The sequence below is a fragment of the Carassius gibelio genome, chromosome A5 (assembly GCF_023724105.1).
Source record: "Carassius gibelio isolate Cgi1373 ecotype wild population from Czech Republic chromosome A5, carGib1.2-hapl.c, whole genome shotgun sequence".
NCBI classification, from domain to species: domain Eukaryota; kingdom Metazoa; phylum Chordata; class Actinopteri; order Cypriniformes; family Cyprinidae; genus Carassius; species Carassius gibelio.
Window position 1 is genome coordinate 4,918,495 of NC_068375.1, and position 17,327 is coordinate 4,935,821.

Consider the following 17,327-nt stretch of genomic DNA (forward strand, 5'->3'; position numbering starts at 1 on the left):
AAAAATACTGTCAACAGACATAAAATAAATAAATAAATAATAATAATTTTCTTCATGCTTTTAAGAAATAAAATATTGTATAAAATCAGGTGAATGATATATTACCAAACCCCTTTGAAAAATCTTCAGAATATCAATAGGAATAAAACTGAAAAGTTTGGTACAGTAAGTGTTACTGAAGTAGAGAGAACCTTTAAAGATAAAAATGGCATTTAAAGACATATGTTGTAAATTAAATTTACAAATGCATAAAGTGAAAAAAAAAATAATGTGTATGATGCATGAACAAACACTTAAGTAAAATACTTCAGATTATAGATATGAATAAAACTGTAAAGTTTGGTGTATAAGTGTTGCTGAAATGTGTTGCTTTTTTATTGAAATCAAGAGACACAAGTAGATAAAGTCTAATACAAAAAAAGTGAAAAAAAAAAGACCTCTATGTCTATTTTGGTATTTTCTTTCAACTAGCCTGAAAAAAATTAAATTATGGAAGCAAAATATTCTCAATTCTCTAAATGGAGCAGTGCCTGAACAAACAATGTTTTCTTATAGTGTCTTGCCTTAAGAGTTGATAAGTCTATGTATGTCCTGTCAGTAACTATGCTCAGTTTTATGGTTGCTATATCTGTTTCTCTGGTTCGTGAGAGTCAGTGCTGTGGAACATTTGAGAACGAATAATTTTGTTAATGGATGTCTGTAATGCCAGTTCATAATCACATTTTGTGTGTTTGTGCGGGGCAGAAGTGAGCCTGATACCCTTTTTGTCCTTTAAGGGCTCAGTTTCACATAGATACACAGCTGTCAAGTGTAATTGCTCTGACATTCTGTCGTTTAGCTTTCATGGGGAGTTTGTATTCAGGGGTTGGAACATTATATTAGTTCTGGCTTAGTGGTTAAACTTGATGCTCTAATTATGGAACAGAGAAATTGGATAGTAAGAAGGAATATGATGCTGGACTGTAAGAACAGAATAAATGCAGTGCAGCCGAAGGAGGTCTCTTTAGTTATGTGTGTCCTAGTGTTATTTTAGTAACATTGATATACTACTTTTTTTAGCTTTTGTTAATATTTTCAGTCAGATTATTATTATTTTTTAGGGATGCAACAATATCGATACTGGTATTAGTGTCGGGCCCGATAATGTGCTTCTGTACTCTTACTTGTAAAATACTTATAAGCAGAGCGTGTTGAGTGCATAGAGTGGGTGGCAGCACAGATGTGTGCTCTTGTTGAGTGAATATCGTCTCTAGGTTAGACATGTAACCATGGTTCCTTGAGGGAACGAGATGCTGCATCGAAAACGCTATGGGGAACGTTTCAAGTGTGAGCGACTCTGAATATCGTGTGTAATCTGTCCAAGGGAAAGCGTGACGTCACGGGCGGGGTGAAGTAAGCGACCAGGAAGCTATAAAAGCACGTGCAACGCAGCTGGCATCAGCTTTGAGTACCAGTAAGCGCCGGCAGTGGTGCCGGGGGTATGGCATCTAGATGCAGCGTCTCGTTCCCTCAAGGAACCATGGTTACATGCATAACCTAGAGACGTTCCTCTTCAGGAACTCGAGCTGCATCGAAAACGCTATGGGGAACGAGGTGCCTAATGTGGCCTAGTGTGTATCCAAAGAGCACAGCGTAGGACAAGATAAAGAAGCGCCTGGAGTAACTGGCATATCTAGGCCATAAAATCTTGCAAAAGTGGAGGGTGTGGGCCACCCCTTGGAGGCCGCCATACCCCATGTAGAGTGAGCCTTGGCTCCCAGCAGTGGTGGAAGACCAGAGGACTCATAGGTGACGTTGATAGCCTTGACTATCCAATGACTAAGATTCTGCTTAGATGCAGGTAAGCCCCTTTTGGGGGGACCGTACCTAGCAATTGGTCCGATTTTCTCCACAGGGCAGCTCCGTAGATGTATGTGTCCAGTGCTCGAACTGGACACATACAATTTAGATTCTCTTGGTCAGGCTCCTGAAAGAGAGGAGGGCAGAAGGCCTGCAGCACTACACTAGTTACCCTAGTTGTGGCGTGACAGAGGGAACCTTAGGAACATAACCCGCTCGAGGGTATATGAACGCCTTGGCCATGCCGGGTGCGAAGTCGAGATAAGTAGGGGCCACTGAGAGGGCCTGAAAATCTCCAATTCTCCTCAGAGAGGTGATAGCCAACAGAAAGGTAGTTTTAAGGGTCATATGTCTGTCTGAAATATCTTGTATTGGCTAAAATGGAGCTTTACAAAGAGCCTCTAACATCACAACCAAGTCCCAGGGGGGAATACGGGACCGTACTGGAGGCCTCAGCGCACCGCGGAGGAAACGTGTAACTAGGGGGTGTCTTCCCAAAGAGAGATCACCAAGTGGGAGATGGTAGGCCGCAATGGCCGCCACGTAAACCTTCAGCGCGGAGTGGGTCAACCCTGCAGAGAACCTGGCTTGCAGAAACTCCAGAACTGTACCAACTGGGCAGTTAGCGTCCAGTCCCAGGGGAGCTGGATGAACTAGAGACATTGCGATGTCTCTCAAGTCACAAAGAGGTCCACTTGAGCTTTGCAAAAAATTCTCCATATCTGCTTCACCACCTCTGGGTGAAGCTTCCATTCCTCGGCCCCTGCCTCAACAGTATGTCTGCTCCCACACTTAACTTCCCAGGAAAATACACTGCTCTGAGTGACAGGAGTTTGCACAGACGTGTGGTCATTGTGCACCAACACATGGTGACCCCTCAGGTCTGGAAGGAAGTATTTTAGTGCTAGATAGATGGCTAACATCTCTAGACAATTGATATCCCATGTCAGATTGCGACCGCTCCACAGACCATGGGCAAGGTGGCCACTCATGACCACACCCCAACCAGTGAGGGAAGCATCCGTCGCTAGAGTTATACAGCAACAAGGAGCTCCCAGCACCAGAACTGATTCAAGAACCAAGGTTTCTTTCACATGTTTAGGGCACGGCGGCATCACCACATGACCTTGATCATTCAAAGTGGATTCCCCCTCGGGGAAAATCCCTTGGTCTTGAGCCACCACTGTAGGGGTCTCATGTACAGCAGGCCAAGAGGTATCACAATGGACGCAGCTGCCATCAGACCCAACTATCTCTGAAATTGTTTGACAGTGACTGACTGGCTCTCTTGACAGACATGAGGATCGACTCGATACGAGCAGGGGACAGACATGCCTGCATCGTGGTTGAATCCCACACTACGCCTAGATAGGTGCTTCTCTAAACTGGAGAAAGTACACTCTTCTTGGCATTCAGTCTCAAACCCAACTCCCTCATGTGCAAGAACAACATCTTGATGTCGAACCACCATCTGCTCTGATTGAGCTAAAATCAACCAGTCGTTGATATAATTGAGAATGCAGATGCCCTGCATACGCAGAGGAACCAGAGCCACATCTACACATTTCGTGAACGTGCAGGGTAAGAGTGCAAGGCCGAAGGGAAGTACTCGATATTGGTAAGCTTCATGAAAGTGAACCTCAGAAACTTCCTGTGTTGTGGAAGGATGGAGATATGGATGTATGCATCTTTGAGATCTATTGTGACAAACCAGTCCTCAGATCTGATTTGAGCTACAACATGCATGATTGTGAGCATTTTGAACTTCAGTGTCATAACTGATCGATTTAAAACACATAGATCTATGATTGGATGCAACCCCCCATCCTTCTTTGTAACATTGAAATTCCGGCTGTAAAACCTGGACTCTCTGTCTTGAGAAGGGACCATCTCGATGGCCTCCTTCCTTAATAGGGTATTCACTTCTTGTTCTATAACCAGAGCCTGCTCTGGGCCGACTAGCGTCGGAGTAAACCCATTGAATCTAGTCGATGGAAAGCCGAAGTGAATACGGTAGCCCTTCTCTACTGTGCACAGGACCAATTGAGATATATTTGGCAGTAGTTTCCACGCTGAAAAATAATATACTAAGGGAATCAGTCTCAAGACTGACCTCTGGTGTTACTGAGACAGCCAGATCGGTATCTCTTTAACCTGGCCATGTCTAAACCAAAGGGGTGGCTAGCCTCTGAGAACGGCACTCGCTGGAGGCCGCTGTGCCCTGGAACTCTGGCAGGGTTGGCAGACTGACCTCCCCCGAGGGCATTGAGGCAAGTCGGGCACCATGTAAATGCAGTGTAACCTGCTCTACCCCAGCTGCCCTGGTGTCAGGACTTTTTGGCCGAGGACTTCTTAGCTTCGATCACTGCCCTAAGATCTTGTTTGGGCTTATAAGTCCAAGAACGAGAGTGTTGCTGAGACTCTCATTCCTGACGCTCTTAACGGCTCTGTTTTTGAGCCTCTCTATATGAGGAGTTGGCATTGGGCTGCTCAAATCCTGCCCAGATGCCCCAAAACTTATGGAATGCCGCCACTTGTTTATGTGCCTCCTGAAACCTGTCGACAACAGAGCTGACAGCGTTGCCGAACGGGCCAGAAGGCTGAAGCGGGGCGTCCATAATGCAGACCGTGTCCTTCTCCTTCATTTTGAACAGGGTCATAAATGTCACTCCACAGCCACCATAGCTGCCATAGACCGGCCAATCGCTCAGGCAGTCTCCTTGGTGGCGCGGTGGGAGAGATCAGCGGTCCGTTATATATCTTCAAAATTGATCTCCTCTTCTTCATCTAGCTCTAAGCAGGTTGGCTTGGTACGCCTGTAACACCGCCATGGTGTGCAGACACGCACCAGCCTGCGCTGCTGCCACATACCCTTTGCCCACCAAAGCCGAGGTAGTTATAAGCGGTTCAGAGGGCAACGCCGGGCCCTTCAGAGACTATTCAGTTCCGGGGGACAGATAGCTCATGAGCGTCTGTTTCACCCGTGGTATCGCTCTATAGCCACGCTCTACCATCCCCACCACGTTGCCATAATAATCAGACGCTGGGATGTAGAGGCGGGCTGAGAACGGGCGTTTCCACGATCTGGCTATTTCTTTGTGCAGATCGGGAAAGAAGGGAAGGCCCCGGCTAGGAGTTGGTTGACTTGCCCGCAGAAAGCTTGCTTTTCTGCGGTTCAGATGTTTTCCTGGCGGGCCAATCAATATTGAACTTGGCCACCGCTTGAGTAACCACCTCTACAAGCTCCTCATATTGCGGCGAAGGGGTGGTGAATCCCTGTTGACAGACTCCACGTCAACTTCTTCAGAGGAAGAGAGGCAGAATGTCGATCACTCTCCCTGGGGGAAGAAACCGCAGACTGGGACAGGGACTGGGCGCTCGATCTGGTCGAAGTGGAAGGAGATAGGGACTTGCCCGTCTCCATTCCCTCTGCCAGATCCATTTGCGAACCCCACGAGTGCAGCTGCCACTCTACCTCGGCAGAAGTGGGGCCAGCACTGCAGGGAACGCTGGCAAAGGCCCCCTCCTCAAAGAGAGCCCTCCGGGATTTACTGGGACAGACAACAGTGAGTAAGACTCACATTCACACACAGAGCACTTGCTGAAAGATGCGAAGCTGACGCCAGCTGCGCGGCACATGCTTTTATAGCTTCCTGGTTGCTTACGTTACCCCATCCGTGACGTCTAGCTCTTCCATTGGACAGATTAAACACAATTTCACTAGTTCACGCTTACATATAATTAGCTGAGGTATGGTATGCGTATTTGGCGTGCTGTCCGGGGAAGGGCTCCGAGCTCGGGAATTGCCCGAAGCTAGAGTACCCCCCCTTCCCCGTATATTGTAAAGTGAACTTGAAGTGAGGAGATGGGGTGGAGGTGGGATGCTGATAAACCGTCAATGGATAGAGGTAAGTCAGCGATATTTATACTGTGGGATTGATTACTTGATTGTGGTCCACCTGTGATGATTAGGCTAAGTATCTGACGCGCTCCTCCCGAATCTTCATAGATAATTACATATTCAGAGTCTCTCATGCTAGACGCGTTCCCCATAGTGTTTTCAAAGGAGCTCGAGTTCCTGAAGAGGAATTCATACATCACTGTATGTAGTTTGTAGTTCGGTCGGATATGTAAAAAGCAAGCAAGGAAAACAGTGCACAAGTTACTAAAGTTAGTTGACGGTGAGGAGAGCGAGAGATGCGTAAGATAGCGTGCACTTCTGTTGCATGATCATGATTGCTGTTCGCTCCATTAGCACACGCATTTGGATTAAAACTAAATCATAAGTATAAAACAAACAAAAATTATATGGGTATTCACTATAAACAACATTTATTTTAAACGTCAAGCATACATTTAAGGCAAAAGTGAAACTAGCAGACTGTGTGAAATGCACTAAGCTAGAATTATCTCTCTCATTCTGCACCAATGTGTTAAGGTTGCTTTAAAATTATGTTTTTTATTCATACGCGAGGGTCCACGTATAGTGAGCGTGATGTAAATTAAATAATTAAAATAGTATGCCATACTTATATAATATATAACGTGTGGTCCCCTGCATTATTTTAGGGAAATGTTTTGTGATTACAGTATTATTTTTCTAATGCAAAATTAAAATGAACGTAACAAAAGTATCAAAAGCTTATACAATACATTTTAACAGGTATAATTAAGTGTGGAAATAACTGAAGGAAATATCTGTTTGCTAAATTAAGCCAACTGACATGATTCTTCTTCTTACTATTATTACTATTACTAACTATTATTATTATTAGTAGTAGTAGTAGTAGTATTTTGTCTCTGTAGCCAACACGTTTGTAAAAAAAAAAATTACAAATGCTGTTAAAATACAGGTATCGGTATCGACGAGTACCAAAAATGAAAGTATCTGTATCAGACTTATTCTTAAAAAAGATAGTATCAGTGCATCCCTACTTTTTGCACTGACCTTCAACTCTGTGTCACTGAATTTGTCTCTGTGCTCAGGGAGATTTTAATGTGCAGTTTTTTAAGAATGAGCCATACAGCTTCATTCATGGTTTCTCTGTCTCTCATCATGATCATTATGTCTCAGTGTGTCAGTAGATCGCCTTTGCTCTAGGGGTTATAAGACACGATAACAGGCCTGAGGTCAGTGCTCTCAGTGTCAGTTGTGCATTTTACAGTGTGTTATTAAGTTGGCAGATAAACATGAGCGGAGAGCAGATGCACACACACACAAACTGCCGAGAGGATGATGCCGTCTGATCCACATTAAAGCCAGCGTTGTGTGCCAAGCATCTGTGAGCTTCTGTGAAAGTCTCTGAACGCTCTGGCAATCCCACCATGTGGGACCCAGCAGAACACAATGTCTTAGCGTACTAAAGAGACATGATCACACCACTAAAGCTGGGGAAACACTAGCATCAACATGCTAAAATGCTCCACTATCTATCAATCAAGGATATATTAAGAAAAGAAAAGAAAAGAAAAGAAAAGAAAAGACAAGAAAAGAAAATAATAAAGAGACTCAATGTGATAAAAGAGCATGGATAGTTTATGCAGTTTGACCATAGTGGTGTCTGCCTAATTTGGCTAGACAAGTTTGCACCTAAATATCGTTTGGTTTTAAGGCACTACAGGTGAATAAGGTAATACACTTTAACAGATATCACCCTATTTTCTCCAGTTTATTATTCATTATTAATTAATTGTTTTGTAATATAGGTTTTCTGAAATGTTAATGTTTTAATATGAGGCAGCTGTTAAAGGTCTTCTGATTTCCTAAGAATTTAATGTCTTTGAATTAAAATTCCACGTTGAAGAAATATCCAGTGTCTCCTTTCTCCTCGATCCCGTGAAGCGTGACAGAACAGCCAACCCAAAAAGTAAGCTGTGCCTTTCCTCCCCAATTTTTTTTTTCCTCCGTTGCTTAAACTTTTCATGTTTTCCTTTTTGGGTTGTGATCAATGGATGAACGATTGAGCAACAACCCTGTCAGTTACGCGAGGGCATTTGTGTCGCTCGCCCTCGAAAAAAAACCTGGAGATGCTGTTTCAGATCAGGATGATTTTCAATCGCACCGCAGAGTTTCTGGATACTACCAACCTTGGTTGTAAAGAGGCAGTCATCCGGTGTCTGGAGAGCCTCCAAACCCGATCTGGGACCCATCAGCCAGCCTTCCCCAAGTCAAGCCCGCCGCTGTCCGCAGCTCACCCAAGCTTGCCTCCAGTGCCCGTTCCTCGTGAATGCCTTCCAGAGCGCCCTCCAGTGCCTGTTCCCAAGTTAAGCCCAGGATGGGCTCCTGTTCCCGAGATAAGCCTAGGGGGGACTCCTGATCCTGAAATACATTGCAGATATGCTCACTGAATATAAACCTAACAGACCCCTCCGATCATTAGGATCGAGAAATACCAAGGGTTCATTTAAAACAAGAGGAATCTGCTGTTAGTTATGCCAGCCGCAGTAGGAATCAGTTTCCAGAAGAGATCAGATGTGCTAAAACATTAGACATTTTTAAATATAGACTCAAAATTCTTCTGTATAGCTGTGCATTTATTGAATGAGCACTGTGCGACATCTGAACTGATTGCAATGTATTTTGTGAATTGTACTTTATTTTCTGTCTTAAATTTTAAATCCATTTTTAATTCATTTTCAAAGTCTTTAAATTATTGTTTGTGTGTATGTGTGTGTGATCAATTTATATATATATATATATATATATATATATATATATATATATATATATATATATATATATATATATATAAATATTTGTATGTCATTTGTATGTGTATAAATAGTGTTTCATATTTTGAGTTTGCTGTCGACTGTTAAATGTCTTTTAAATTAAATTAATTATTATTTTTTTTTTGCCATCTTACCAAATGAATAGTTATACTCAAAACTATAGCATGTTATTAACAGTTGATTAAAATATCAACAGTTCACATGCTAATTTGCTTGTTTTGTTTACATTGTGTAATGGCCTTTGGAATTATAAATGGTTTTCATCCTTAAGTGTTGAGCAGGTCAGCGGCTGTGCTGTCGGTCATTGCAGCATTTATTGTACATTATAACCCTATAGAGTTTATTGCAAAACAAAGATAAATGAAATGGCGACTAGACGCAGTGTTCAAGGGAGTCTGTGGACACGAAAGCTCTTACCCTCCGTCACCTACACGCCATGACCATAAAACCCAATGGAAAATCGATAGAAGCAATATGCCTGTTCCAGTCCAGAGAACCACAATAAATCACAAAGCGTTGTATAATCCAGAGAAATGAAGGCTACTACTTGAGCGCGCCTCATAATATCTGTCGTTACAAACAGTGCGAGACGCTGCTGTTCTGATATCAATGCCGGAGGAGCAGCTGCTTTATAGTGGACAGACGGAGAGCTTGTAATTAAACCACAGCTCAAGGTCATAAAATAAAGGTTCATTGTTCTTTGTCTGGTGTAGATGTCCTTACATTGATTAATCGGTTGATTAACAGGAAATCTGATTTATTAATGCTGCCTTTAAAGGTTACTCACATTAGCGTCACGGTGTGTCATGCGCCCTTGTTGTAGCATGTTTCTCTTGAGATTGAACAGTGTAGACACAGCCAAAAATAAAGGTCACGAGGATCGAAAGGTTGATGCTAAAAGGTTAATTGACAGTCATGGATTGCACATAACATTAACATACATGCAGAAAGAAGAGCCAGTCAGACAGAAGACATCAGCTGCGATCGTGGTCTAAGGTTCTCAGACATATGCAACATGAAATGTGCTACAAAACTTCTTCGTATGCAGCAACTGTGGCTTCTGAACTGTGCGTGGCATGTTGATTGTGATCGATAAGTGTTGTTATGTACACGCATGCAGAATGTCGATACCTATCAGAAATCAAGAGATTGTGAAAAATAAAAGCCAGTAAATGCATACAAATGAAGGCAATACTTGGGTTTTGCTTTACAATTTATGATCTTTCACTGATGACACATGACCCTTAGATGACCTTACGTGTTAGATTATTAATCATAATCAGAGAATGTGCATGTAAACGCACACTAGAAGTATCCTTTGTGTCAAAACATGCCTTCAGCTGACAGATACATTTTTTTTCTTAAATACTTTTATAAAGTGCACTTTGTAATAATGTCATATTTAATGTTTCCTTTAAAGTACATTTTCAATCATTTTATTTTCTGATGTGCTTGATGTGCACATACAAATAAAGGCTCAAATAAAGCACTGTAACAGCTAATTGCATTTAAAATAAATTTTTACTATAATACATTTTAATTTAATTGCAATTAATATGCATTCGAGTATCTAAAACATCAAGTTCAAACTCTAAGCATTTTCAAGTATATTATTTATATAATAAGTGTTCTTTTAATACGGATGCTAAAATCTTTTACAAGAGAACACAAGCATGTTCAATTTCTATACCAACAGTTTTCTATTCAGCCTTATTTTTTCTATGTCACAGTGTAGCCTGAAGCTCACAGCTGGTTGGTCAGTAGTTAGTGAAGGTCTTGAGATGGTGTGCTGATTCAACACTTCTAGTGTGGATACAGTGTAAGACAGCAAGTTGTACTTAAGATTGTGTTATTATACAGTTACGTAGTAATATTATTTAACAACATGTACTTACTATTGCGTTGTGGTTTGGTTCAGAGTTTGTACCCTGTAATTGTGCTATAAAAAAAATAAATAAAAAATAAAATAAAAATAATAATAATAATAATAATAAAACATGTAATAAGGACACTGTAAAATGAAGTTTTACCCATTCTTGTCACATGATCATATTATTATTCGTAGCATGGGTATGCCTATCTCAGAAATGCAAATTGTTTATTTGCATTTTTTACATAAAAATCTGTTTGAAATCTACTGACAAAAATATGTTAAAAAATGGAAGTTCAAGTCAATCATTTTTATTTATTTTTATTTTTTTTTAGTAGTAGTAGTAGTATCAGTTTCACACACATACTGTGCTCTGGATTACATTGCGGATTTCCAGCTGTAATATGTAGGTCATCCAGCTATTCCATGTATACTCTCTTGCATACTTTACACAGCATATACATGCTACACTGCAGGAATAGTAAGAGTGCTGTTGTCTTTTGAACAAAATGCTGGATCACAGTATGCATTTTGTAGATGTTCTTCACAAATGTTTTTTTTTTTTTTTTTTTTTTTTTTTCAGAACTGTTCCAGTTCAGGTTCTTTGTGGTGCCTTTTTTATGGTATCACTGTGAAACCCCCCTTTTGAAGCCTTTATTTTTACACTATTGTATATAAGCATACTTGTTACATGTTAAGTGCTGTCAGATTATCGATTGGAAGAGGCGAGTGTTTAAGCGCCTTTATAGCCAACATTTCTTATCTTTATTTTTCCGTTGTAAATGTTTTTAATGTTACATATTTTCACATACCTATAGTATGTGTATGTATAGTATGTCTACTTACATGTGAATGCATTTGACAACTGACCATATGTAACTGGAGGAAAATAATTAATTATCAATTTTGCCAAAATGCCTTTTTCTAGTTGCAAAATGATTGCATTATGTTCATTGTTAATGTGTATTAAATGCACCTAAGAAGAGGGGATTCGGGGGGTTAAAGAAGCAAAGGCTTTTTATACTGTAAAGTATGTTTTGGAGTTAGTTTTCTTGTGTTGGTGGCTTTTACATTATTGCCTTCTTTTGCCCTGGTAAATAAGTCACATATCATGGTTGTTTCATGCTACTTCACTGTAAACAACATCACTGCACCAAAGTGCATTTTTATTTGTATTTTTTTCTTGCTGACATCTCAGCACAGTTTACCACCTCCAGAACATGGACAGTCAAACTACTTTTCTCTATACTGCTGAAATAGTATAAGGATATTATTCTAGCAAGTTATTCCTTTTGGATAGAATGAGGGATCTCAGTTTGCATGCACTCTAAACAGTAAAGTTTCTTTTAATAACTGTTCACTGAAAGGTTATTTGGGGAACCAATAGTGGATTTTCTGTGGCATCACTGCAAAAAAACAATCTTTAAAAACCTTTATTTTGAAAAGATTAGTCTTTTATATTAGTGGTGTTAGCTGGTGGTTCAGTGCTTCCCACGGGTTTGAAATATAGACAAATAACAAATAATGTGTGATTTTTAACATTATTTTTTTCATTAATTTCAATTACTTAGGCTAGTATTACATTTAATTAAATTCTCATATTATCGCAAATTTAGCAAAATGACATCTTTTAAATTGTAGAGTGCTCCTTGCTTTGTCATATAGTGTCTCTATATGTATACTGTATATATAGACTTTTCTTCCTGCAGGGAAACATCCCAGCCAGAAATTACAATAGTTTTATATGAATCAAATGAAAATGAAATTAAATACAATTTATTGTAAAAAAAAAAAAAAAAAAAAAAAAAAAAAAAAAACAAACAAAAAAAAACTTGTGACTTTTAATTATAAACAATCCTGAAATCCACTGGAACTCTTATTTTTAAATATCTATACTATTGCGAGCTGGTCCTTTAGATGAGAGATAAAAATGCATTCTTACAACCATCTAGATCATATTTTAATAAGGTAATAAAGTCATAAACCGAGTTCATAATCAGTCGCTTGGCATAAAGGTGCACTATTCATTGATTGGTTCATTGATTCCTTTTGTAGTTTAATAATCAATAGGCTGTATAGTGATTTATGTTTATCCATCCCCAAAATACAAGATTTCTTATAAAGCTCATTAAGATGTTTGTTTTGTCATTTTATGCATTGAAGACTTTTTATGACACTGAATTTAAGAAAACTCAACTGGAGGGATTTGGCTTTATTCGCACCCGTGCTCCGAAATACATTTCACAGTTCGCACACATCTCTTTTAGTAGTGACTGAAGTGGCCTCACTGTCAAGCCCTGTCTTTGTCTGTGAACAAGTGCGTGATTTTCCACTAGTTAATCGACAGCAGATGGTTTCATGGTTTCAAGTAAAGTCTATGTGTGTGAAACACTGCGGCTATGAAGGGTGCTCACTAGGAGCAGAGCTACAGTAGAGCTTTGGAGTGCTTATTTCTAAAGATAGACTGAGAAAAGGAGCTGATGCATAGAGAGGAAGAGAGAGAGAGAAAGACTGTGTGTTTTTGCTTCCTGTGTTTTTCTGTGCAAACACATAGCAGGTGTTTTTGCAGGCTGGATTTCAGGACTACTGTCTGAGCAGATATTCCTCTGGTGTCCCAGTCAATGAGTTATTTAGGAAAAGGTCAGTGACGCTTTGCAAAAATCAATCATAGCTGCTTTCCCCACTCGACTCCAGTGGAGAAGAAATCTTGCCATCGAGTGCTTGACTGAAAGAGCGGGCGAGAGAGAGACTTGGGTCATGGCAGTTTGACACTGTAAGCAAAATTGTCTCTGTGACAGTGTGTGAAGAGAGTCACCGATGCACGCTGAGTCTCAATCATGTCAGTGTTTGGCAGTTTTACACACTAGGAAGTCCACACTGAAGAAACATGTGGATAAAATGACACGCTGGCATGAACCACAGCACTCAGAATCATACCCGTATGAATGCTGGCAACCTCGATGGGACGACTTTATATGAAAACAAGCATGAAAACACGTCTTGAAATGTGCTGCTGCTGTGGCATGTCAGTACCGTTTTCCTGTAAAGCAATAGTGGAAATAATTTAGACGTCCTCAAGTCATTCCATAACTGAATAATGACAAAACAATATATTACGGAATGTCCAAAATGCATCATAACAATACACATGTAAAAAGGTTTAATTTTAATAAAACACATATTGTCAGATAATGTTTTACAAGAAAATACTATTTCAGTGTTTCTACTTCAAAAGAAAAACAATGACAATATCTGAGTGGAAATTGTTTCTGAGTGAAAATTGTTCATATGACTTATGCAATTATGCGATATTTTATAAATATTTTACCATAATTATATATAAAACTTATTATCATGGTTTTAGAAAACAAAATATTGTATAAGATCAGGCAAATGATATATGAACAAATCCTTGAAAAAACAAACCCTGTGACTGGAAGAAAATCGTTCAGGTTTGCCTTCAATGACAATATCCATTGAGTGTATTTATGTCATATTTGAATTGAATGAGAATAAAAGCGTGTCTTGAGGGTGAGCAAATGATGACAGAATCACCCTTTAAAGGGTATGGATGTTGGAGGGTGTGATATTTTAACTCTTGGCACCTGGAAGACGGGAAGTGAAGTCTTGCATTAACTGACCATATTGCTCTGTGCCATTAGGTGAGGAAGCTCTCACCATGTACATGGCCAAGAACAGGCTGGACCGGAAGATGGTCAACGCCACCCAAGGAGTCGAGGCACTGCACCAGCTCGCCTCCTCATACTTCATCGACCGTGATGGCACTATGCGCAAACTCCACGAGATACAGATCTCCAGCAATGCCATCAAGGTAAGCACGACAGAGAGGAATAAAGTAAGAATGAAAGAATGAGAACCATCCTCTTCCTCCTTCATTATCTGCCCACCGTCCATCTGTCCATGGAGCTTCTTTTTTTGGAGTTGACAGGCCTCTGAAGAGCTTCTGGGAGACAGGGCTCGAGGTAGCAGGAAGTCGAGCATGACAAAATTAAACAGAATTGACAATAGCTGCTGAGTCAGGATGACAGCAAGCAGCAGACACAGCACTTGAGCTGCACTTAAATACAGACACGGACTTAAGAACGACGGACCTGACAAACTACTGCTCATCTCCATGTGCATTTATGCTCACAAATGTTTTATCAGTGTCCATTGCGTGTGTTTGTGTGTCTGTATTAAACTGGTCTCCCTTGTGAAAAAGTTTTTTTGACTTAATTGTAATGAATATGCACTTTTACTGTTTTTATGTATTTATTATTATTAAAAACTATTATTTACTTATTTTACATTTTAGAGGTATACTTTTAAAAAGGGTACTTTGGAATAATGCAGAACTGCAATTTAAATCATCATGTTTAATCTTTTGTCATGCTTTAAAGGTAGTTCTCTTATTTTGATATGTTGACTCACATACTAAAGCACTTGATTTTTACCGCATTGTGCTATTCATTATTACATTTTAACTTTACGTATTTTAAATGTATAAAATTGCAGCTTCATCATTACAAATGTTTAATTACAGTACATAAAAATAACGTCTTGTATTAATATTATTGTATTGTATTAATAGTGTAAATTTTTTAGAAAAATCCTTATCCAGTCACCACTTATTAGCTACTTCTAAATATTGTAGAAACTAAAATTTCTGTAAAGTTGCTTTGCAATGATTTGTATCGTAAAAAGCGCTATATAAATAAACTTGAATTGAATTAAAGGGTTAGTTCACCGAAAAAGGAAAATGATGTCATTAATGACTCACCCTTATGTCGTTCCAAACCCGTAAAACCTCTGTTCATCTTGGGGACACAGTTTAAGATATTTTAGATTTAGTCCGAGAGCTCTCAGTCCCTCCATTGAAGCTGTGTGTACGGTCTACTGTCCATGTCCAGAAAGGTAAGAAAAACATCATCGAAGTAGTCCATGTGAAATCAGAGGGTCAGTTAGAATTTGTTGAACCATCGAAAATACAGATGAACGGAGGTCTTACAGGTTCGGAACGACATGAGGATGAGTAATTAATGAAATAATTTTCATTTTTCAGTGAACTAACCCTTTAATTAAAACATTAGACATACAAGTTTCAATAGAAATTACAGTATAGTTTAGCTTACCGGGACCCACTTTATATTAAGTGGCCTTAACTACTATGTACTTACATTTTAATTAATAATTTAGTACAATGTACTTATTGTGTACATACGTTTTTACATTGTACTTATATAAAAAAAACTACATGTAATTACATCTGTATTTAATTTCTGTATTTACATTTATAATTACACTGTTGACCCATACTTTACACCTTAACCCACCCTTAAACTTACCCATACCTCCAACCCTCTCCCTAACCTTACCCCATCACACCTCAATAGCAGCAAAAGGGTTTTACAATACAATATGAACACAATAAGTACATTGTACTTATTTTTTATGTAAGTACATAGTAGTTAAGGCCACCTAATATAAAGTGGGACCGCTTACCGTATAATACATTAAGTACACTATAATAATATTACATTACAAAGATAATATAATTAAGGAATTACATATACTGTAGGGATGTGCTTAAGTGGCTCAAAAACACTCTTAAGTTCAGACAATTGTATTAAATATGAATTCAAAACTATAGTTCATTTTCGTTTAATTGCAGTTAACATGCAATCAAGAGTTCAAAGACAATAAATTCAGTTTACACTTAATTATATAAATTGAAACTTTATTATTTCCAAAATAAATACTGCTTTTAAAAGTATGCTAAAGTGTACTTCTTATTCACAAGGGATGCTAAAGGGAACGTATGTGTAGTTTTAGAAAGAATGTGCATAACGAGAAATCCAGGGACAACACAAAGAACAATGCATCTATTTATGAAAACAATTCAGATTATACATCAACATTATAAATATGTTTGTGTGTGTGTGTGTGTGTGTGTGTGTGTGCTTGTGTGTGTGTGTGTGTGTGTATGTATGTAGCTGTATATAAAACAAGTCTATGATATGTCTGCATTTAGATAAATGTGCAAGGTCTGTGTGTGTTTTTACGAGTCACGTTGCAGACACGAATCTATTCCAGCATTCAGGAAGAGGCAGGGACTGACACACAGACGCACACACACACACACACACACATACACACACACAGACCTGCGCTAACAATATTGACTGAGTTCAGATGGCAGTACAGCTCTGGAGGCTCATGCACATACAGACAGAATGAAAGTGTTGATATGACAGCACGCCTTCCCTGTGAATCCTGCAGACTGACGCTCAGTGCGTTACTGGCACACAGTATGTGTTAGAGTGTGAAACAAAGTGTCTGTACTGCACTACATGCTAATTAGTGCACTCAAACACATGCACTACCTCTTTCAAGATTTCTAAATAAATGCCATTTAATTTACCATAAATGTTCGACAGTACATTCAGCAGTATTTTAACAATATTTCAAATATAATAGAATTATGGAATTTCATATGAATATTATTTAACAATAATATTACCTGAAATGAAATAACCTGTAATTGAAATAAAGTTTTTTTTTTTTTTTCAATTTTAATTGACTTTAATTTGAAAGTAAATTAAAACTAATTACAACTAAAATTGCAATGAAACTGAATAATAATAATAATAATAATAATAATAATAATAATAATAATAATAATAATAATAATAATAAAAATATGGATAGATAAATAAATGAATGAATAAATAAATGATACTAATTATTACTATTACTACAATTATTAAAATATTAAAGTAAAAACGGATTTAAAATGATTGTCAATGATACTAAAATAACAATGTTATAAAGAATTAAGATGTACTTTAACAAAAATATCTGGTCCTAAAATAGACATTATATTTGT

The 17,327-nt window shown here is 38.7% G+C and overlaps 1 protein-coding gene across 1 annotated transcript in view; it reads left to right on the forward strand.

Moving 5' to 3' along the window:
* Nucleotides 1-17,327, forward strand: part of LOC127989671 (BMP/retinoic acid-inducible neural-specific protein 1) — a 162,732-nt gene that overhangs the window by 87,456 nt on the left and 57,949 nt on the right. Inside the window, exon 4 of the mRNA XM_052591443.1 lies at nucleotides 14,104-14,273. Within this exon, the coding sequence (XP_052447403.1) occupies nucleotides 14,104-14,273 (170 nt within the window). The remainder of the gene's footprint in view (nucleotides 1-14,103; nucleotides 14,274-17,327) is intronic.